At 39.4% G+C, this 24,257-nt stretch overlaps 1 protein-coding gene across 1 annotated transcript in view; it reads left to right on the top strand.

The window, feature by feature from the left end:
* Window positions 1-23,820, top strand: part of CDC42BPA (CDC42 binding protein kinase alpha (DMPK-like)) — a 119,718-nt gene extending 95,898 nt beyond the window's left edge. The window contains exons 26-34 of the mRNA XM_010193375.1: window positions 23-104; window positions 1,258-1,474; window positions 2,233-2,295; window positions 3,218-3,811; window positions 4,665-4,762; window positions 6,199-6,283; window positions 8,008-8,131; window positions 9,408-9,525; window positions 23,090-23,820. Of these exons, the coding sequence (XP_010191677.1) occupies window positions 23-104; window positions 1,258-1,474; window positions 2,233-2,295; window positions 3,218-3,811; window positions 4,665-4,762; window positions 6,199-6,283; window positions 8,008-8,131; window positions 9,408-9,525; window positions 23,090-23,221 (1,513 nt within the window). The 3' untranslated portion in view covers window positions 23,222-23,820. The remainder of the gene's footprint in view (window positions 1-22; window positions 105-1,257; window positions 1,475-2,232; window positions 2,296-3,217; window positions 3,812-4,664; window positions 4,763-6,198; window positions 6,284-8,007; window positions 8,132-9,407; window positions 9,526-23,089) is intronic.
* Window positions 23,821-24,257: the final 437 nt, after the last annotated feature.

The following is a 24,257-nucleotide window of genomic DNA, read 5'->3' as shown; positions in this document are numbered from 1 at the left end:
TAATGTTTGTGGTTTCCATAAGAGATGAAGAATTCTCAGTGAGTTCTGTCTTGGCCTCAGATGTCATCCATGCAAACCGAAAAGATATCCCCTGTATCTTTAGAGTAAGTATTACATACTGTACGTAGTAACCCAGTAGTATAGGGTTTCACAGTGTGATGTATGGTGTGCATTCACTGACAGCTTTATTTCCTTTCAAGTTCTGGCAGTGTGGTATCCATGGTAGCAGCAGTGCATAAGGTTCTGTACATACATAATTTTCTTGGTAAAAATAGCACTGGTACATTTAGACAAGCTCTCATCTCCCATTTACGTGGGTTTTATTTTTTTAGACCTTCACAATAAGAAGTGCTTTACTCAACCTTCTGTTAGTCATTTGGAATTTTTCTGTTCTTCATGACCTTCTACATTTTCATTTCCTAAAGCTGCCTTCTGTTTCTCAGTTTAATTTGTTGTGTTATTCCTGAAGCATTTATTTTATATATATTCTTGGTATATATGCATCAGACCTTTGAGAACTCCCATTTGTCAGGTAGTCAGTATAGAAATCTATTGTAAAATGCTCGTTAAACATCTATTGTCTATTACCTGGTACCAGGATTTTGCCATCACTGGCTTTTTCTGATATCATTCTTACTTTTACTAGATATTCTATTGAAGCTTTGACCTCAATGAAATATCTTTGGTGTCTTATCAATTCCCCTATCATTTCTTTACTATATCATTGTCTTTCACTCCTTGTTCTTCTGGCTTTCAGACTGCTCCTCACCCTGCATGCTGAGAGAAGATAAACCTACAAAAAGGGGCTTTCATCTTTGTCTATAGTACCCATACCAAATATACGAAAAGGGCCATAGGTCATTCTTCCATAAAGACCATTCCTGTTGCATTAAAATATTCATGTTGGTCTAAAAAATACAGAATACTGTGTAAGAAATTATTTTCATTATAAAATTGCTGTGAGAAACAGATGACTGCCTTATTTAGGGCAGGCATTTCTGAATTGTAGAGTAATTACAAATCCATTTCGAATAAAGCCAAAGTTTTCTCAGGTCTTTGAGTTATTCACATCTACAGGTTTTTCTGCTGTGAGTGCTTGATTGTGACAGTGTTTTCTGTTAACTAAGGCTAAATTTTTGTATTCTTAGTTCAGGCAGCCAATTAAAAGGGCACTTATAGGCATCACTTGTAAAAATTATCATGATAACACTTTGTATTGCTTAAGACTTAAAATATATGTATTTTAAAATTTTCCAGGTCACAGCTTCCCAGCTCTCTGCATCCAGTAATAAGTGTTCAATCCTGATTCTAGCAGATGGTGAAAATGAAAAAAGCAAGTGGGTAGGGGTGCTGAATGAATTGCATAAGATCTTGAAGAAGAACAAACTCAAAGACCGCTCAGTCTATGTTCCCAAAGAAGCTTATGACAGCACCTTACCCCTCATCAAAACAACACAGTCAGCAGCAATCATAGGTATGAAATGAATAAGAAGAAAACTCTAAGAAAAACTGGTATACTAAAAGCACTTTTTTTTCCCCACAAAAAAAAAAATGTGTTAAATGGAGTTACCTACTGAATAGAGAGTAATATGTCATGGTTTTATCCCATATGGAAAGGTTTATGGGTTTAAGAGAGAAGTGCAGTTCACTACCAAGTACTTCTGTCACATCTTTAAGAATATTCCCCCTACTCACACATACTCATAATTATGAATAATGTTGAATAAGAATTGGACATTAGTCTTTAGTTATTCCGTAAACATAATTCCTTAACTAAGCAAAATTAGCGGTATAGAATAGGTGTAAATCACTGACTTTACGAATCTGCTTGTGGGACCAGAGAGAAAACATAACAGCAGAGCGTCATTTTAGTCATTTTAATTGCCACTATATAAAATAAGTTAAACACTGATTATTTAAATTATTTAAATGTTGATATTATAGTTATTTCAAAGTTAGTAGTACTCATAAGTGCTCTGAATGGTATGTTAAAAATTACGTTTATTGCTCTTACTTCTGCTAACAGGAGAAATGGGAAGAGACTTATTTTTTCAGAAATTTGAAAGATTGGAAGGTTACCAGGTTTTTTTGTTACATGAATGTGTTGGGTTTGGCTTTATATCTGTTTATTTCAAGATATTAAAAAACTCTCTCTGTTAATCAGAATTATCACGATTGTTGAAGAAGTATTTCCAATGAAAAATAACCTTTTTTTTTTTCTTAATACCATAGACCATGAAAGAATAGCTCTGGGGAATGAAGAAGGGTTATTTGTTGTGCACGTCACCAAAGACGGTAAGAGAATAGGAACTAGTAATGTTTTCCCTAATATTAAGTAATCAGAAAATTACTTTTTAACCTTTTTTTCTCTTTAATATCCTCTGGTTCCATTCTTTTTGATTTACAATTTTAGCTGGACAACCTCATGTGAGAGCTGATAATCAAGAAGGTGTTCTGTGTGTTTTGTATTTTGCCTATCCTTTCCACTAACAAAGATCCAGCATCTGGAATGCACTTGAAGGTTTTCTTCCCTTGTTTTAAGCAGGCTTAATACTGAATTCAGACCAGGTTGCTCAGGACTTTGTCCAGTTGGGTCTTGAAAATCCCAGAGGACTGAGGTTCTGCAGTCTCTCTGGGCTGCCTGTTGCGAAGTGGAATTAATCTCACAGCAAAACATTTTCTTTCTCTATCTAGTAGGACCTCCCTCATTTCAATTTATGACTGTTGTGTTTTCTTCTGCTGTGCACCTCAGTAAGGAGCCTGGCTTGATCCTTTTTGTAAGCTACTCCTTCATACTGGAAATGAAATCTTATGCTCAGTATTGTAAAGAGATGTATGACAGGTGCCCAAGCTAATTCAACAAGCAACATGTTTTAATTGTATGTTTCAGTTCTTTGAGGGTTTTTTATTCAGTAGTTTTGAGGCTATAAACTGTTTTTGAAATTAATACTAAAATAATACAGCAGTTGTTATTGCATGGGATCTGCTCCTCCCTTTTCTGATGAGGAAAAGCCAAAGGTCTATCCAGCATTCCCCATCTGGTATTACTGAAATACAAGTTTTAATTCTGTACTTTTTATATTACAAGGAAGCAATAAATCGGAATTTTTTGGGTTTCCTTGGTAGTTTATCTTTACAAATACATATATTATAATCAGTTCATACTTCAACATCATTAACTTGGATTTGCGGGTTTTTGTTTTGGTGTTTTTTTTAGAGATTATCCGTGTTGGTGACAATAAGAAGGTTCATCAGATTGAGCTTATCCCAAGTGAGCAGCTCATCGCAGTAATCTCAGGACGAAACCGTCACGTGCGGCTTTTCCCTATGGCTGCCCTGGATGGAAGGGAGACTGAGTTTTATAAGCTGGCAGAAACAAAAGGCTGTCAGTCGATAGTTTCTGGACATGTGCGCCATGGAGCTCTTACCTGTCTGTGTGTAGCTATGAAAAGGCAGGTCCTCTGTTATGAACTAAATCAGAGTAAGACACGTCACAAAAAGATCAAGGAGATCCAAGTCCAGGGGAATGTCCAGTGGATGTCAATCTTCAGTGACCGTCTTTGTGTGGGCTACCAGTCAGGTTTCTTAAAATATCCCCTTCACGGAGAAGGCAGCCCATACAGTCTGCTCCATCCAGATGACCACACGCTATCATTTATCTCACAGCAGCCAACTGATGCCATCTGTGCAGTCGAAATCTCAAATAAAGAATACCTGCTGTGTTTTAGCAGCGTAGGGGTTTACATTGACTGCCAGGGCCGAAGATCCAGACAACAAGAATTGATGTGGCCTGCGACTCCATCTTCTTGCTGTAAGTTGCCATGTGTATCGGTGTACTTGCTATTATACATTGAGTGATCGCTGCTTATATTAATATCCACAGAAAGAGAAGTTCAAGGATAGTTACCTGACAGGTAAATGAACGTTCTCAGCTTCTGTCAGCATTTTCTATCTAGTCAGAGGGTTTAGTCCTGATCACATTTATGCTGGTTTTGACAACTCTGTCACTGACCTATACAGCTGTAGCACAAAGTAGAATCAAGGATCAGGATTTCCAAGTCTGATGTCCAATTTCTGAACACGTAGCCTGATCTCTAAAGCAGCTGGAAGCCTCAGGTCCTACAGAGGCTAATGGAATCTGTATGCATTTGCTACCACTGATTCTGGGTTGTTATTTAAAGTCTTAAAATTTGATTGTGCTTTGGCTCAGCATTGTGGTTCAAGCTTTTCTGATGTTCAGAGCCATTAAGATCTAGTAGTTTGACTTGCTTTTCTGTAATGGTGCTTATTACTGTGGTTTTTTTGTTTTCTTTCCTTACTCCTTCATTCCCTCCTGAATGAAATAGGACTTTTGGAAGAAAAAAAACTTTGAACTGCATCAGTGTTTGGCAGAGTAAACTGTAATCCCTTGTAGTACAAGAAGCAGTTTGGTTCTGCAAAGTTAAAAGAACAGTCATGGAGATTTTAGGGTTTTTTGGTGGTGGTAGTGGTTTGCCTTCAGAATAAATTTCTTGGTAATTTTTGAGTTAAAACACATTTTGCAAGGATTGTTGTTGAATTGTGGGGTGGTATTTTTGCAAAAATATGGTTAAACCGTAAAGAAATTGTATATTTTGATCCCTGCCTAAAAGCACATGACACTATACCTAATCCTTCCTTCTCAGGTTACAATGCACCATACCTCTCTGTGTACAGTGAAAATGCCATTGATATCTTTGATGTGAACTCCATGGAGTGGATTCAGACTATTCCTCTCAAAAAGGTAACTTGCTCTTTCGATATCAGTTAAAGACTATGTCTAGACTCAGTATTGCTTTGCTACACTCATACCAGGCTTTTAAAGCACATTAGAAGCCATTGCTAAAATTGCTTGTTTAAACATAATTGAACAAAAAGAAGAGCTACTGCAAAGAAACCAGTGCCTTTTGTTCAAAAATGTAAGACGGGAAATGTGTTTTGCATGTGGTTACATCTGTCTTTTGCTGCTTGAAAACATTGTAGACAGATAGGGTTAGAATATTCTCATTCAGCCAGTACCACTATTAAAACCAGAATGATGTCAGGTTTGGATCACTTAGCAAAAGTAATAAGTGTTTGAAAACTGATACTTCCATGGCATTTAGAAGGTGTTTGCTCAGCTGTATTTGGAAAGAAAAATGGGGTTTTTTTCCATAGTTTAGACTGACTTCAATTTTGTATTAGTGTCAACATCATTCCTTTAAATGGCATTCCAGTGATGCAGAACTACAAGAAATTGTCCTTGTGGTCTTGTGTCAGTCATTCAGTCTCTCTGCATATCAATTTCCCATGTCAGATGCTGACCTGGATATTATGGCAATGCTGTAAGGATAAATAATGCATAGATCAAGGTGCTCAGCTATTAACCATCTTAAGGGGAGAAGAATCTGGTCTTTTAGAGGAAATTTCTTCCACTCTTTCTGAGGCCCAAACTTTGAGTTATTAAGCAGTTGGAGCATTTTTTTCCTACAGAGCAGAATGTGATTTAGTACTTTGACTAATATTTGGCTTAAGACTGCACATTTAATGAGGGAAGCTACTTTCAGCAAACAAGATTTACTACATTGAGGAGACGCAAAAATGAGAATTTATTATGAAATGTTTGTTTCTAACACAATTTGCAGACACGGAGAGTGGAATGCTTCTTTTAGTTTGAAGTTGGTAATCATGAATACCAGTAGCTTTTAGCAATCTAAATCTCTTATCAAGTTGCAAAACATGGTTGTGGCATGATACTAGCACAAAATAAAAGCACACACAGCTTATTGCTTTGTGCATCTAATAGACAAAATTGAATTGTTACATGAAATAGACTTCTAACAGAACTGTTTATGAAAATGCTGGGAGGATTGGTGTTAAGCCTATGTCTTTAAGTGGAATTTTGGATAACTCCATTTGTACTCATTGTTCAAACAGAAGTTTAAAACCTAACATTGTTTTTAACTCTGCTTCATGGCTCTAATGACTCAGAATTGTTATTCTTGAAGGCAAGCATGTGCTACAGGAGACACCGCTCTCTCCGGCCTGCAGTTCTGTGGAGCAGACTTTGCTCTGACTGGTTGTGCTGTTCTCCTCTCTGGTTGGCTCCTTTTATAGAGTTTATAATGCACCTTGGAGTTTCAGAATAAGATGCACTATATAAATGTGAGTTATTGCAAGGACTGATTTTCCTTGTTTCAGGTACGACCCTTGAACACAGAAGGATCACTAAACCTTTTAGGCCTGGAGACAGTTAGATTAATATATTTCAAAAACAAAATGGCAGGTAAGTAAAGAGAAGCCAATTTTCATCAAATCTTTGTTTAGAAAGGGCATTTTCTTTGGCCTGGATCTGTGAATTGTAGTAAGTGATCTCTTGAAGGTATGTGTACTTGTTAATTTGGGAGAAAGCCAAAGCTTATAGATTAAAAAAAAAATAGATTTCAAAATATAGATTTCAAAGCTTATAGCACAGTGAATGCAATGATGTCTGCTAGGCAGCTACTCTGAACTTTTTTTTCCCTTTTGAATATTCAATGAAGACTGGAAATAGAAAACAGAATGACTAGACACTGCCTCCAAATCTGGGATCACCTGCCAGAATACTATCTAAAAATGCCTGCACAATTAAAGGCTTTAATAGTGATCTTTGCAATACTAGATTAAAATTAATATTACACGTAACTGAAACCTTGCCCAAGGATCAGAAAGTAATGTCATATTATGTATTCATAACTTGTTATTAGGGTCACATATGATTGTGTGCCATAGTTTTAGCTTCAGAATTCTATTTTAGTTATGAGTCTTTTTGACCTTTTTTTCCTTTTTAGAGCCCATTTCATAAGCATGCTCCTAAGTAATTTCCTTAGCCTTTTGTTTAACCTCTTTAGTGGAGAGTGGATGTGCTTTGTTTTGACAATCAAAAGCTATCTTTTTTTAACAACTATTCTGAAAATACTGGAAATAAACACTCTAGAAACATGTACTGCTGTTGGAAATGTTTCAGGATTTATTTAAATTGCTAGCAAATTAGTACAAAAGCAATGACAGTGATAGAGAGGAGCAATATGGTAGAAGTATGTTTAAAGAATTTTCAAGTCTACTAAAGACCGAACATTAAAAGTACCACAGAAGAGATAAAAAAAATGGAGAGCATGGGCTCTGAAGTGAGTAAGGCTGATGTTTTGCTCCTGTACCTTTCTCACTGCCTTTCAAAAAAGGTTACCAAACAGTGAAGTATCCTCTGGATGTATCTCCCTAAAAATCTGCACAGTTTTTTTCCTGAAGCTACTTACCTAGTAGATCCCACACTTAATTAAATCTTCAGTTGGTCTTAAGGAAAAAGGATTTTTCAGTTCCATACAAAAGCAGTTTTGGCCATGTGCAGTAGGTGTTGGGTGCGTTCAAGCTTACTAAGTGTAACTTCAGTCTCCATATATATAAAACAAGACAGAGCAGTTGCAGCATTCATTCAAAGTAATGCTCCTATTGTATGATTAGCACTGCTGCACATTTCATGTCTTTGTTGAAGATGCCTTGGCCAGACTTACACATGTGGAAAAAAATATTCCCTTTTCCTACACTTGCACCAAAATATGTCCATGTTGAAACCTTTCAAAAGGAGTAGTCTCTTTGGAGACTGAAATAAAGAATCTTGCATTGAGTTTCCAGATGATAGGCAGAACAAGACTTCTAGTGATTTTCAGTGAGAACTGCCTAAGAAAGTTTGAGATAGAGAACCGAGATCCTTTCCTGCCCACCTAAATGTTTTGTTTGAAAGAATTAATCAGTGGTGTTTTGAAAACATAGTTATGGCAGCTTTTGTGTGAAGAAGGGTTAAGTGTGTTGCTATATAACAGGTAGATAGTGACCAAGACTATTCATAAATCAAGGAGCACATGTTCAGATTTGATGGATGATGGTTGCTAGCAAGAGCAGAGGGAGAAAATGTCTTTGAATTCATATTCCATGAAGTGTCCCACTAGATCATCATACTTATGTTGATTTCAGAGGGTGATGAATTGGTAGTTCCCGAGACATCGGATAACAGCCGGAAGCAAATGGTTCGAAACATCAACAACAAGCGCCGTTATTCATTCAGAGTACCAGAGGAGGAGAGGATGCAACAGAGGAGGTCGGTATTCAACATGTACTTGTCTTCTGTACATGCCTGTAGGCCCTGAAGGACAGTGACTGATGCCAATGTACTGCTTCAGTTGTTGCTTTCTGGAATGCCCATGCGGATGTTTCTGTCTGTTCGCTACCGCCTGAATTCGCAATGTTTAATTTGTGTTAATACCAGATATGGATATGCACTGAATACACTGGATTCATTAGTGGAAATTAATTATGTGAAACAGCTGTAATTTGGAATGCATGTCTCCACATACTGTATATAGGTACATAGATGTGCACATATACTGTATATATAAAGATCTGTAATAAACACTTTGCAAAAGGAGATTGCATTTCTAACTATGCATATGGATTACTTACTTTCAGACTCTGGTTCTGCTTTTCTTTCTGAAGGCAATTCTACTGTCAGCAGTGTTCCAAGGCATCTGCTTTTTTGATTTATAGATTTAACTACGTAAACATTCTATAAATCTCAGAAAATTTACCTCCTCAGAGGATGTAGGACTTCAGGATGTGTTTCTAATAGAAGTCTTTAACACGTCATAAATACTGTGACAATAAAAATAGGTCTGCACTATCACAGTGCTCACAGAGGATGTTACTGACCACTTACTATCGCTCACTAAAGATGACCTGCTACTGTGCTAAGCTACACTCCAAGAACTGAGTATTTCAGTTTTCTAACTTCAACGTGTTCCACCGATGGCTGGCTCCCAGCTTTCCTTTCTTTTTGGCTCTAAGAAAAGTAACAGCTGTGTACAGTGGAGATAAAATTCCAGTTCTTGTCCTTGCCTTTTCTGAGTTGATCGTGGTTTGGTCTGTTAAAATTTTATTTATTCTGAGTTCTGAAATGCATCCTTGCCATTTTGAAGAGCTTTTAATTCTGACCACAGGCTGAGAAAGGTACTGCAGTATTATTTTAATTCTATTTTCATATTTGTACTTCATTTTCATCTCCATAATGCATCACAAATGAGTTCTACTTTGACTCATCTTACAGAGCTTTTTATCAGCTCATAGTGGTTGTATATTCTTTGAATGTTGGTAACTGCTGGGTGTCAGCTGCCTGAAAAGAGCATTCTTTTCTTCTGGCCCCTTGCCCTCTCTTCAAGCTGGAAGCTTGATGACAAGTGCTGATAACTGAAGTTTATCGCTGTTAACACGTTTAAATAGTTAATTTCCATTTAAAAGTAGCTGATAGTCAAAAGTTGTACTTGTTTTATAATTGTCCGTCCTCACCTCAAAGTATCTAAATGAAGTATTTTCTCTTCCAGGGAGATGCTACGCGATCCAGAAATGCGAAATAAATTAATATCTAACCCAACTAATTTTAACCACATAGCACATATGGGTCCAGGAGATGGTATACAGATTCTCAAAGACCTTCCAATGGTAAGTACAGAAGTGCATGTGAGAGTGACTGCAACAGATGCTGCATATAAGTGAGAGAAAGACAAGTACGATTTAAAATGTATATTCAGAGTGTTGATATATCAGGAGCAGTGTAACTGTGGAAATGGAGCTGAGCATGCTCTGCTGCATGTGGTAAAATTTTTAAAAAATATGTGATATGTACGTGATAAAACTTAAACAAAGAGGATGACACTTAAGTATCGAGGATGATCAGAGGAGTGGCTAGTGTGTCCTGGATTTTAAGGCAGGTTGGCCTCTCAGTGTTGATGATAATTTTTATGACCCATATGAAGGGATAAAATTAAGAGGATTTGGGCCTGTGGGGTTTTTTTATGGGAATGAAAAGAGAAATTCCTTTCTCCGTGAACTGCATCACTGTAAGTGCAATTGCTTTCTTCTCTTTGCATCTTTAGCTCCAACTTAGCCTCTCTCTTTACAGCCTCTTTTCCTCAGACACTGGAACTGTAGCAGTTTAACAGTGTGTAGTGCCCAAGTATCTTTTCATGCCAGAGAAGCTTTTGTTCATTTTCTCTCCAAATTAATTAGTCTCAATGAAGCAGAACTTCTTAGTAAAAACTGACCATTTAAGTTGAAAAATAGAAAAAGAAAACATGTAATAGCACATATACATGTTCATTTCCACAAAAGCTCATGTAGGAAATACTAACCTGGAAGTTACTGAAATACTTGATAAACTAAAGAGAATTAATATTTTGTTCATAGGAGAGTATCATACTGCTTGCTTCAAGCTACCTGGAGCATCTTGGTTGAGTGTTCTGTACTGTTTTCTAAACTTGTCCACGATGACACAGATGTAGTTCAGAAGATGCTAATTAGCGCTGTAAGAAAGATCTAATGATGTGATACCAAACAGATTATAGGAGTACCACCATGAGACATAGGCATTAGTACAGAAGTGCTGTCTGAGATGATCAGCGTTATTACGTGGAACTTGTGCAGAAAGCAGGAAGTAGATGCTGAAATTGGGATTTTCAGATGCTGAAAAGCCCAAAGGAAACAACTGTAAGACTGGAATATAAAGTGTGCTGTGCAGTTGCACTAGCTTAGGTCTCCAGATACTCACTTTACCTCAGTTTTGCAGCAAATAGTACTTCAATGTTACACTTTAATGTAAAGAGTCTGCACATTGTACATGAGCCCTTCTGGCACTGTGTTTTCCTTATATGAGAATATGCAAGGACAGGAAAGGACTTAGTTTAAATCTCACACTAGAGACACTCTGAGAAACTTCTCATTTACAAATACATTCAGTTGGGCAACAAACAACATTGTGTGTGTGTATGTTTATAAGTGAATAAATAACGAAGGAGCTGCTTCAAGAAAATACATGATAAATCCAAGTGAAGTTGGCAGGTAGTGTTTATCTTGCCTGGATGTGAGTATGCATATGCCTAGTGCTAAGCAAAGAGTGGTAATTGCTTCAGAGCAGGATTTAGATGAGAACCTTTTTTTCCACTTTCCCATTTCTGGTAGGTTGATTAAAAGATTTCTGGCTCTTCTCAAACAGGGTAAATAATTTGCTACTGCTAAAGGCAGTGCAAAAGATAGTCCATATCACACCATCAGTAGTTGAAAGTTCATGAGAATCAAAAGCTGCAAGGACTTAATCAAGCCCTATATCAGGCAAGTGTAAAATGAGGAAGGATTTTATCTGTAGAAGGGGATTTTTCTAGACTTACATGGATTAGTATTTCTTCAGAAATGTCACCTCTAAATGGTTTTTAGCTTTAAATTAATTCTAATTATGCAAGGCACATATTAGTTCAAAGGTCATATTTGATGTTGGGACTGATACTTTGCTTCTCATCAATCAATATGACGTTTCGAAATAAATTCGTGAGTCACTTTCCACACGTAAAAGTGAGAAGACATTAGGAAATGCATACAATATCTAATTGATTTCTGCACTTGTTCCACAGCTGCAGCTTCTTTTTGAAGTTACTATTAAAAACTCCTTTTTGCAAGTAGGTATCAGTCTTAATGCTGGGAGATTGATGTCCCTGCAGATAAAAGCAAATTTGACATGTATTTTTCCAGCATCTCCTTGCAGTATCATGTTTTATTTGTTTTCCTGACTTAATGAATACAGAACTGCATCAGTCATGGGACTTGAAAGTGTGTGAATTTGAAAGTGTAACTTGAGATTAGGAAATAAACGTTCTGTCAAGAGCTACTTTGGTCCAGGCAGTTTTTGCTTTTCCAACAGCTTCCTGTGAGGTACTTGGCTGGATCTTGTTTTCCAAATTACCTACTTTGTTTGTCAGGCACAAAAGTAGAGGAAAAGGAGTTACGCATGCATATGATGTTATGTATTGAGTCTAATGTTTTATTTGAAAGATAAATTTAGAATTAAAAAAGAGGATGGAAATAGAGAGGACGTTCCCTGGAGAATCAGTACGCAAGGTAAAGAGCACTCATCCAACCCTGTGCACAGTTCATCTGTGTGGTGGTTTCTTTACAAGGACATAGAATTGTTCCACTAGATTCACTACTTGTTCCAAAGAGATGAATGGGTATTTTTTTGTGCTGCTTAGCATGAGTGATGATTACAGCTGGAGCATCTTCTCTGCATTTTTAAACAGATTGGTATGTTTCAGAAGAAAAAGTATTTCTTTTTAAAGAAATATGGGAAAGATTGTAGCATTTTACTTTGCAAATACCGGTTTGCACTTATGAAAATGAATAAAATACAATTTTGCATTTGAAGAGGGCTACCACTAGGGGGAACAAGTAGTGCAAGACTAATAGTTTTCTCAAATTCTCTTCATCCAACTATTTTAGATGTTACAGCTTCTTTCTTTTTTTAGGAGATATCGGAATGCAGAAAGTGTATGATAGAGTGGAGTGGGCATTTTTATTTACTGTTTCTTCTGACTTATTTGAACAACTTCAAATTTGGCTGGATCTACTGATGCGAGTTTGTTCATCCAGCGTGACCTTTCACTGAAGTCAGTGTAGTGCTATGTAGGCAGAAAGGTCCTTAGTAATAAATAGGTTTTAATAGAGAATAGATAATTTAATCTCTATGTTGAGTGAGATTGTTACAAACTAAATAGCCAGCTCAGCATAGCTTTTACCTGGTATACATGGATGACCTTTATAAAGCAAATTGCATTTTATATATATATATAAATACATAATATATATATATACACATTCACTTTATTTTTGCAATGTGAGTCAAATCAGAACTTATCTCTGCAGTCCCACCAACCTGCTTCTGCTGCCTTTTTCAGGGGAAATGCCAAAAATTAAATGAAACGTGGAATTAGAACTGGTAGCAATGGCCCTTGCATGGCTGGACTGCAGTGTTTGGCAGGCAGGAGGGGATGTGATTTGTGGTGCCTTAACTTGTGGCATAACTGCCTGGTGGATACAGGGCCAATGGGAACCTGCTTGCCCTCTGTCCACTGCTGTTCTCTATGATGTCTTTTAAAAGACATGCAATTTGTATTGTAAAGGTACAAAATGAAAATTGGATAAATGGAGTGTTAAACTCTTTTGTGCTGTTTGATATGTTGTATACAAAACAGATGACTACATGCATGCAACTTATCTGTCTGCATGTGATTGCCCTTACTGATGCAGCCACATCAGGGGCAAAGATGCTTTCTCTGTGCGTTGTTTCCAAGGTCTTGGTATGCAATAGGTACATGACATGAACAGTGAGATACTTTTATGGCAAAATGCAGTCTGTTCACCTAGTCCCACATTGTTCTCTCCATGAACAGGCACCCTTGGCTTCAGTGTAGCCCTATGTTGGCCAGAAACAAACATGACCAAGGTTCAGAGCGAGATCAGATTTAAGAGGGAAAATATTAAAGGTTATCGGGCAGTTGTAAATTTGCATCCATCTTTTCTTCCTGGCGAGCAGCTGCTCAAGGGTCTGGCTTTGACAAACAAGTTTGTGGGCTACAACACAACAGAAACAAAAAGTTCTTGTTTGCTATTAACAGAGCTGTAATCAGTACATATTTGTATTTTATGGATGTGGATGCTAGATCTGGGTCATTGTCTTGTTTTGTACAATTTGGAATCATTCCTGTTAGTGCATCCCCAAACTTATTTATTTACATGTTTTTCTTCCCTAGCAGCCTGTCACCAATTAACTGGCCGTACAGTCTGGCCTCCCTTCTGCCCTCTTGTCCCTTGAAGCCACTTTATCGTGGATGCTCCTTTGTAGTGAAGATCTGAAATCTGGAACTGCACTTACTGCAGCACAGACCACCTCTCTGTGTACATCAGATGTACAGGATTGATTTTTGCTTTCATATTCTGCATGCCTAAGTATTTCATATACAAAAGCTAGTCTCGACTGCCGTTATATATGAACATTATGTTTCAGTTTGACCTCATTATACATGAGCCATTTTACTTCCATTCTAGATGACGTGTGAAGCTTTGCTTGTTTCAAATAAGAAACTGTCCAAGTAAATGAATACTTACCTATATTTGGTATTCTTTAAGTGGGAACCCCATGCATGCATCTAATGGTGGAGTCCATGGAGAGGGTTCCATAGAGGATCATTTTAAAAATGCTGCCATAGCGTGGCTTTCTCACATTCATGATTGCTGGCTAAATATTTTCATGATCTGCAGTTGGCCTGCCCTCTGCTTTTTAGCTTGTGATTTTAAACACTCCTTTTTCTCCCTTATTGGCATTTAGGAATGCAGCTGGCTCTGCTGCCAGTTCTCTGTTGTGAGCAGATAACTCAGCAAAGTCTGCTTTCGTGGACCATTCTTGGAATGGTGTCTTCTTGTACTGATATTTAGATGCTGCTCAACTTACTAATACCAATTCAATGTATATTATGTCTTATATACCATAATGTGGTAATTGATGTTTTGGTTAACATGCAAAGCCTCATAATAACCATGTGTTTAAAAAAAAAAAGTTGGATTTTACCAGCTGAAATGAAGAGAACAGTAACAATAATGTTTGATAATACCTGTTGGGATGTGACTTAATATTCTTCTAGACTTTAATACGTTCCACATACAAAAAGTAGTGCCTTAGGTTTGGTGGAGGGGTAAGCTGTATTTTTACCATATTTTATTTTTTTAAGTCCTAGCATTTCTAATGTTACTCAGATCTGTTTGTTTTAAGGGCATGAAATCAGTTGGACAAGGGGAAGAGAGACTTAGAAGCTAGAAATTAGAAATGGTGTTCTGATCTGCTGGTGGCCATTGGGCAAACCATCCCCTTGCAGGCTGAACAAGTACAGATGGCACAGGGAGAGAAACTGAGCCTTGAAACACTCTTCCATTAAATCTGGATTTACTTTAAAGCAGAAGAGCACTTGTGTCAGTGCATTCTGTAGAGATGAATTAGAAAATGTTTAAGTTACATTTGCAAGATTATTTCTCCTTTCTCTTTCTTTATGTCACTCACTGGGAGCACATTGCTCGGTTGACCTGTTAAAAACATTTGAATTTCCCAATACTTTTGCACCTTATCTGTAAGGGCCCAGTGTTCTGCAGCACAGAGACAGCAGTGCAAAGTGTCCATCGCTAAAGCGCTGTGAGGTTTAAGCGGGTATGCAGAAGGATGTAGGCCTCGTGTCGTCTGAGTGCAGCAGAGTAAATTGTCCCAGTTGCCTGACACTAACCAGTTCACCTTCCCACCCGACCTGTGTCCCTATCCTGTTGAAACACTGTTCCCTCCCATTAGAAACAGTCTGTGTTTGATGTACGGGTGATACTTAATTTTAATGAAATCGCTGAAGTGCATGAATAACAGAAGGAAATCTCTTACAGTCTTTAACTGTTGTGTATTCTCATCTTTTCTTCTCCCCACACCATCTCACGTGTGCTCACCTTCCTCTGTTTGTGTTATGTCTACTTTAGATTGTAAGCTCCTCAAGGCAGGGAACTGATGCTTCTCAAATGTCTGTAATGCACCTTTTACAACTGTGGTGCTCTTTGAAATATCAAATAATAATAAATACTAGAATCGATTCCCAATGAGTTAAAAGTTTTATTTGTTTTTAATGTTTTAGCAACAGCAAGGGCAACAGGCCTGTGTGACACCCTGTAAGGAAGGTGCTGAGAGGACTGGGGGTGACCATGTAAGAGCCTGTGTGCTGAGGGGCGCACAGGGTTGCTGTTTGGCTGTCCTCCGGTGTTTGACTGCTGTTGCGTTGTGACCTGTACAACCATCCTTCATTGCTTTCTCTCTCTGTTGTCTTTGATAGCACCGTTCCCCTTATCAATTCCCTCATCATCACTCCCGTCTGATCTCCTCTCCGAGCAACTTTGAGCACATCTACCACATGACTGTTAATTCAGCTGAAAAATTCCTCTCTTACGATTCCATAAACCCTGCATTTTCCCCGCCTCCACGCTCTGTCCTCGGTACTCCAGACTTTATGACTCTGAGGGTATGAACGGCCGAGTCAGGTGTTCACTCTACTAACAATGTGTGGTTTTCCTTTTGCCTGGCTATTAACATGGGAGAAAAACCCTTGTAAGTGGTTTCCTTCACCCCGTAACTTTCTTCTGAAGTTAAATAATAATAAATCGGTCCCAGCTGATTTATTTTCTGCTATCAGCTGAGGTCTTTCCACAGCTCTGACATGCCAAGAAACAGAAACTTCATGGCTTCAGAAAAAAAAGAAAAGTGTATAACAACTGGGCTGAACCTTTTGCTGTGAGAATAGCATTTTTAATTGCCAGGAAGGATGTGGAAATTTTGAATTTTAAGTTCTCTGTTCCACAGTGTTCATCCTCCAGCAGTCAGTGGCAGGATGCCGTGTATCAGGTTGCAGTAGGAAAAGGTTCTGGATCTGTCTGTGTTGGACCAAACTTTCAAACTGTTTGTTTATGGTGAAATCATAGGGTGCATTTTACACAGAACTGTACATAGATTGAGAGACACACATGAAGATTATGCCTCAGACAGTTTCTAGGTTAAAGTAAATAAGTGAATTTACAGCACATACAAGGAAGATCAAAATTTAAAGGTAATGGCAACATGCTGATGTTAATCCTGGTAGCTGTAAGCAGAGGCTGAGGTAAGATACTGTTTTATAGATTTCCTTCCAGTTAAAATGTAAACTGCAGGGAGAAGGTGGAAGTGATCTTTTTTCTCGTATTGTGCATCCTCGTCTGACTACGTGGCGGTTGCTAGGTCCTATTGAAATACAAGTCAAACTAAAACAGGCACACAGGTACATGCTGTGCATTGTAATTGTGTACTGTGCTGTGGCCAGCAGGTCTGCATGGGGCAGTTGTGCAGATACATCAGGAATAACCTGTGAGGTAGATATATATGATGACTCATATATATGAGTTGGTTGCTCAGGGTTTGTATGGGTCTGAGCCGTATCCGTGGCTGTAATGGAAATGCTGCTGTTGGTTTCTGTGGCCTTTGAATGCCCTCAAACACTTCACTGCCAGACTGCTTTGAGTGCCTTTTGGTTGCTGTTCTAGATCCCTATCACCAGGAAGGCTTTTGGATACGCATCTGCATACAGCACTAGAGAGAATTTAAAAATGCAGGAAGAAAATTAATCTCTTCCATATGGCTCCGAAACAAGTTTGCACAGCTAGCTGTGGTCAAATGCATGGTCAGAAGTCCTAATTGTCACAGCCATTAATACTCAAAAATGAAGTTGCAGCATTTTGGAAAACGTGCCCTGTGATGAGGTCTGCATCCATCCTGGCTTTTCTGGTAGGAGGAGTGGTGCAGATACACAAGAGGAAAGGTCTCCTGAAATGTAGAAAAATAATATTGTTAAGCAGAATTGAAATTTATTTCTGTCTTAGAGACTTATTATAGGATCACTGAAGCTGTATTTCAGTTCTGTCTTTAACAGTTGGGTTTTTTTTAATCCAACTGTACTATAAAATTTTCTGTGTTTAATATGCAGTGATATAGCACTGCACTGTGATCCAACTCCCTTTTCTTATGTGCATAGTCTCCCTGGGATCAGTAAGGAATGACCCTTGGCATTTCAGACAATAGCTCTTCAATCTTTGCTTTAGGAGGATCCTTCATCGTAATGTTGCAGTTTTCTAGCATAAATTAGAGGGGAAAAAAAGCAAGTGGGTGACCTGGAGTGTTGAGATCTCATACCTTAGTGCTTCTTAGAGCACTAGAGGTTTTGTCTTGTATGAAGAAAAGCATTTGTCTCCTTTATGGCTTGAGGGTAAAGATGCTATAAGCTGTATGGAAAGCAAGGCTGTGAGTTTTGGTTTGGTGTCTGTCCATCCCCACTTTGTGCTTGGAGATTTAGTGTAAGAAGGGCAGCACTCCCTCTAAGGGGGCCGTGGCCCCTGGTGTAGATGGGACATTGGAACCAAAGCACCATGGAATCCATAGGGGAGCTGAAAAATGACCCCATTAAAGTAGGCTTTTGGTTTCTGTCCTGTTACTTTGTGGAAGAATCAAAAATCTCAGGTTTATAATGCAATGAGCAGAAGGCTACTTAAAAATGAAAAAACCCAAAACAAGAAGCAGCAGCACGATGGGCAGAGAAACACAGGCAAACCATTTCCTATGGGTGCTGGGACTGTTTGGCCAGACCCCGCATGTGTGTTCTCGCAGCTCAGGGTGGTTGCGAGAGCTGGGGCTGGGTGATGCTGCAGAGCCGTGAGCATCGCAGCGGCTGCACCAACACAACCCGCAGCTCCGCAGCAGCTCCCTTCTCTCGGCTGGGAATGGGATGTGCTGAACTAGTTTGGGTCTTTCACCCTATTTCACAGTGAACCACTTTGCTCAGCAAGCAGCTTCTCTGCTGCTGATCTTTCTTCTCTTCCTCACTTTTCTCCATTTGGTTCAGCAATGAGGATGAATTTTCCTGCTAGGATTTGAGTTGCTCTAAATGAGGGGTTTTTGTCTCTCTAAGTAAAGCAAGCTCAGGTTTGGTTTCTTTCTTTGATTTAACTTGCTGCCTTTTGCTGCTTTATAACGACTGCTAATAACTGCCATTTATTTTTCTTTGAATTCCCTTTCTGCATCATGTGCATATCACTTCCATGAGCTTTGGTCCAAAATGCCAGGGTATCTGGCATACGCTTATTTTATTTTTAGAATGAAGAACAATGAACAATATTTGTGGAGAAACTTTCTACAAGGAATTACATGGACTTTGCAAACTGAGGTCATGAAAAATAATGGTCATTAGAAAACACTTTTAAAATTAATGAGTCTTTTTCATGCACCCACCCATTCCCTGCTTCCCCTGATGCCTGTGTGTCATCTGCTTAGTCACTGTTAAGGAGGTTAATCGCCTTACCATTAAACATAGTTGTTCTCTTTGCAAAATGAACCACTGTAGGTTTATACAAGTACAAAGACCTTCCTTGCAACTCCAGTGCACTGACCACAGTGCATGCGTTGGCACAGTGCTGCACTTGGCTTTCCTTCATTTCTTAAAATGCAGCAGTAACGTTGTCCTTAGCCTGTTTGCTCCTTCGCGCATTGTGAGAGGAGCCTCCATGGTTTGTGTGCAGCCAGGATGCTCATGCTCTTGCCTGCAACTCAGGTTGGTTATTGCGTGGTGAAGGACACAAGCACAAGTTTAGTATTTTGTACTACAAAGTAGGTTGGCTATTCACATTTAAAAAACAAGCAACAAAAAAAAAGAAGCGAGAGACAGCAGTATGATTCCACAACTTTATTTAAGAGACTTTTTAAAGGTATAAATCCTCATTGAGAATAGTGCAGCAGTGGGTGAGGGGAGAATTAAATGGGGCTTTTTCATTGGTAAGGTCTCTGATTTTCATTTGTTGGTGTTTGAGAGAGATCTGGGAAAAGGAGGCGAGATTTTAATTCCTACTTGTTTGTTGCATGCGCAATGGGTTGAGTATAAGAGCAAAGGAGTCTGCTATGGCAGTGACTCTTAAGAATTATTGTAAGACTGGATTGACAGCAGGTTGGTATCAATAACCTGATAAAGTCTGAACTGCATCAGATCTGCTCATTACAAAGCCTCTGTTTAATAATCCATTTAAAAATACAGAGAGAAATGGGTCATATCTGAGGGTCTCTGAGAATACCCTTGGTGGGGGGTGAAATCTTTGTTCTGGTCTGAAATTCCCATAACAACCCAGCTTTAAAAGTCATTACAATTGTAACTGTTATTTTATGTGTGGCTACTTTATCTCAGGGTGAGGATGGGGAAATAATAAAATAGAAATATGAAGAAATTAACAATTATGGCAGGGGTTGTTTTGTATAGTGGAAATAAAGTAATGCTCAGAGTTACCTGCAGTTCTTTTCACATTCTACATCTGTGAAGGTTCCCTAAACCTAATTCTAGTTAATGGTAATGACTTTAATAGTGCAAATCATATTAGGAGCAGGATATAGTCTCATATTTAGCCAGAGATGAAGATAGGCATGGGCATTAGAAAAGTGGGCTGAGAAGCCAACTCATGTACAGAGAGATGGGCTAAATAAGCTGAGAAGCCTTTTCCCTTAAGGTCAGCTGTAAGGTAACAGAAGCAGAAACAAAATCTCCCAGAACTCACTTCAAAGTACTCTTTTCCCTTCTTTTAAGAACAACTTACGTTTAAGGAACATCCATATCCAAGCAGAGAAACTGTGTTCTATCTCTTCCCTCAGTAGAGGACCTCTTCAGACTGGTAACTTGGCAATTTAGAAAACCATACTGGAACTTTCAGGATGCAAAACAGGAGATACAATCAAAATACATAGGAAAACAAGGTCACGTGCTCCGGTCATCCTCTGTGAGCAGGCTGGAAACAGGAACCCGATTCTTTCTTTGACTCAGCTGGTGTAGGTCTGGAGTAATGCTGTTAATACCTCTGGGATCACATCAGTAATTGAAAGACAGGTTGATCCACTACGTGTTCATAACTCTGCAGGCATTAGGGATTAACGTGGTTATTGTATAAAGTTACACATGCATGGCACAAATGATGGCATCAGAAATTTTAATACGATCCATGGAAGCTTGTGCTCAGAAAGAATGCTTTATGCGATATAACTTGAATATATCTATAGCAGCTTCATTAGGCTTGCAAACCTTCCTTCCAAAGAAATTCCTGAATTATTAGACATACTCTTTCAGTTGTGTGCATATGTCCATGTAATTCAGCACTTCACTGTCGCGTTGCGTGTGCTTCCAGTCTCTGCACTAAACTGCAGAATGTTATTTTGCAAATTTTGCTGACTTGCTGCCCAGATAATTCAGCTCTGGTAAGGTTGGGGTTTTAATGTGTTTTGGGGCCTTCCTTCATAACATGCAGGGTTGAGCCAGCAGTCAATAAGTAAACGTGTTGTTGTGTGTGTCTGCATTGCAGAATCTTCGGCCTCAGGAAAGCCGGACCGTGTTCAGTGGCTCTGTCAGCATCCCATCGATCACGAAATCCCGCACAGAACCAGGACGATCAATGAGCGCAAGCAGCGGGTTGGCAGCACGTAAGCGAACAGAACTGTGTTGCTTTGGGGTCTATGCACAAGTATTTTAGGGAACAGGCTACCTCCATTTGCTTATATCCACACTGCCACTAGACAAGATGTGCAGAAGTGATGGCTGACTGTGTTCCCATTGAGGGCAAGCACAGTATTTTAATTTTGCTTTCAAAGGAGCACATGAATAAGCAGCTTGCACTTTTGAGAGTCCCACATTTGTAATCTGTCGATTTTTTTTTTTTTTTTTTTAAATGAGGTTAGAATTAAAATTACATTCTTACCCTTGTGACTACTTTGCTGCTGCTTAATTGTTTTAAATCAGTGGCAAGTTTTTCACAAGCTCCATGGTTATTAACTTTGTTGCTGAACTGTGTAGAGCTCTTGATGCCGCTCTTGCTGATCTTGGAGAGAGAAAGCAATAGAAAACTGGCTGCTGGTATGGAAGAGCTGCATGGCATTGGAGACACCTTTCCTAGTGCTGCCATGCTGCCTTTGTGTGCCAGAGTCAGCACAGCGACCTGTGCTAAGAGCAGACAAGTGACTAATTATTGGATAATGTGAAAACAGAGGCAAGATTGGAGTCCCAACTTATCTAGGTCTGTGCTGGGTCGAGTGTGCTAATGCCGACATGCCAAGGGAGGGACCAGAGAATCCCTAGGAAAAAGTGCTGCTGACACCAGACGAGATAAAAGCCCCCACAGTCTGCAAGCCATGAGCTTGGGACATGCTGGAGGAAAGCCAAACTAACCAGAGAAACGGCTAACAAATGTCTAGTATGTTAAGTGGGCACCTAACACAGTTTAATTCCTCCACGCGTTTTAGGATCGTCTGCACAAAACGGCAGTGCATTGCGGAGGGAACTCTCAGGAGGTAGCTATGTAGCAAAGCGTCAGCCTATGGCATCGCCATCGGATGGCTCCTTATCCTCTGGTGGCCTGGACCAAGGCAGCGATGCACCAACAAGGGACTATGAACGAGAGGTGAGTGACAGAGGAGAAAAAATAAGTGTGTTGATAAAGATGAGGAAGTTAAATTCTGTCATGGGTTTGTCTACAATTTTGGGAGTCATTGGCTTGGATTCCCTGTATTTCCGGCTATCCTGCCAAAAGACTTTGGTCAAACTGTATCAACTCTGGTCCTGGTATTTAACGTGCAGAAAACACTCTGTGCTCCTTACTTGGAAATACATGGCTAGTGAGCCTCCCAAAAATACTGGCCCAGTACAGTAACAACTTGATAGTGACCTGTCCCAGCTTGAAGTGGTGATATTCCTTCTGCGCTTTAATTGCACAGCTATCTGAGCAACCATTTCACAGGAGACATTTTGTACTCAGAGTGCCTAAAGTTAACAAGGTAATCTAAGAATTACCATATAATAATTTCATTTAGAGCAGAAACTGGATTTAATAATTTGTATTCTGTGCAGAACAAAACTATCATTATGATAGGATTGCAATCCTGCCCCATGCTAAACACAGTCCCTCTAACCAAGAATGTTTTACATGGTAGGGTTCAATCTGAAGTTGACCAGCAAGACTTCCCCAGCCCATTTTCTTACCAAGGAGTGAGAAAATTAGACCACACACGGGCTTTTTATGGTACTGAATATACCCTTCCAGTTGAAGCTGGAAGGCAACTGTCAACCCAAATTCAAGCTCAGATGTGGTTGCATTCTACTGTACTCCAGAATACCCAACTGGAGTAACCTGATATGGTGCTTAGAATTAATATCCTGGGAGTGACATAGAAGAGGTGGCTGCGATGAAGCCCATACCAAAAAGATTTCTTAGTTTAGTGCAAGAGCATCTCAGATCATAATCTGTGAAAAGGCACGAGTCATTGTAGCTTTACAAGGAACCCGAAGTTGAACATCTGCTGACAAGGAAGCTCTTGGCAACATGCAAATTGCAGGTGCTGCATCCTTATGTCAGCATCAGTTACCCTGCTTACTCTTAAGTCTCCATGGACCAGTCTATTCTAAGTAAAAAAAAAAAAATCCTCAGTACTTTTGGACACAAGCAAAATACATGGATTTTGCAGGCCTTTGAATCCTGTCACTTGTTGCTCAGACACCCTCAGTCACTTGTAAACTCGCTGTCCTGTTCCTTACTGGTTTTTTTCTGTGTCTTTGGGCTGCAGGACTCCGACTCTCCGAGACACTCTACTGCATCGAACAGCTCCAACCTCAGCAGCCCTCCCAGCCCGGTTTCCCCTCACAAGACCAAGAGCCTCTCCCTGGAGAGCTCTGACCACGTGAGTTGGGACTCATGAACTGCTTCAGCATTCAGATTTGACATCACAGCAGCTTGCTGTCCCCATGGCTGTCCCCTTCACTTGTTCCAGTTCTCACCTTCATCATCCTAACCCTCCCCATTCCCTGTCTGAAAGTGATCTGGGAGTGGGGCACAGAGGAAGGTAAAAGCTGGTCGTCTTCAGCACCGTTCGGCACTGCCTCACCCTCCCTTCCCCAGACAGCAGCAAATGAGCAAAGCTAGGGTGTTGGTAAATATCAGATGCTGTAGATTTGTATTAGTATTGGTTTCATTTTTGTGGTTACAGCTGCTTCATTTTTAAAGACATATTTATCCCACTCCCCCTTCCACTTAAGTAGCTTAAGTAGACCAGACCAGGATCAACAAGAGAAGATTCAGAGGGATTTTTTTTTCATACCATAGCTCATTGTACTGTACAAAAGTAGCACAGACCCCTTCCCCTGCATGGGGAATGATCAGTGTCAGAGGCACATAAAAGCTTTCAGCCACCACGTTTGAATGTCAATCTGATTGTCGCCAGCAAATCCTTATTGATTAAATGATGCATATTTTACTACAGTACAGAGTTTAAATAAATACGCAGATGTTAGAGTAAAATACGTATGTATATATTCAAAGAAAAAAAGCATTGTGTATGCAGCAGAAGATGGATGCTTATTTAAGAGAGCCTTTAATTTAAGATTTGTGTTGTCCCTGTTTTCATGCTCGGTAATATACAGACTCGGAGGCCTGGCCTAAAATTTTGCAGAACAGATACTCCTTTTGCGTAGCACTCGCTGCTGTGCCAGGAGAGGTCCCTGCAGCGCTTTCACAACATTTCTTTACTTCTGGCGGTAGCATAACTGAAGCTATGATTCCTACTTTCATGTTAGTCCTTTGCAAAAATGACAATGATTGGAAAGCAAGCCCCTGCCCCAACAACCAAGGGCACCAGCCAGCCCGGTGGCTGCCCTGGTTTCTTGTGTGCTAGCTGTGCAGCTGAGGAGCCTTACGGCGTGCTACAGTCGAGGTCCTTAAGGCAGCAAGGGAGTTCA

Source organism: Mesitornis unicolor, unplaced genomic scaffold (genome assembly GCF_000695765.1).
Source record: "Mesitornis unicolor isolate BGI_N332 unplaced genomic scaffold, ASM69576v1 scaffold5971, whole genome shotgun sequence".
NCBI lineage: Eukaryota > Metazoa > Chordata > Aves > Mesitornithiformes > Mesitornithidae > Mesitornis > Mesitornis unicolor.
Note: the sequence above shows the minus strand (reverse complement) of the source record. Positions and strands in the feature narration are given on the sequence as shown.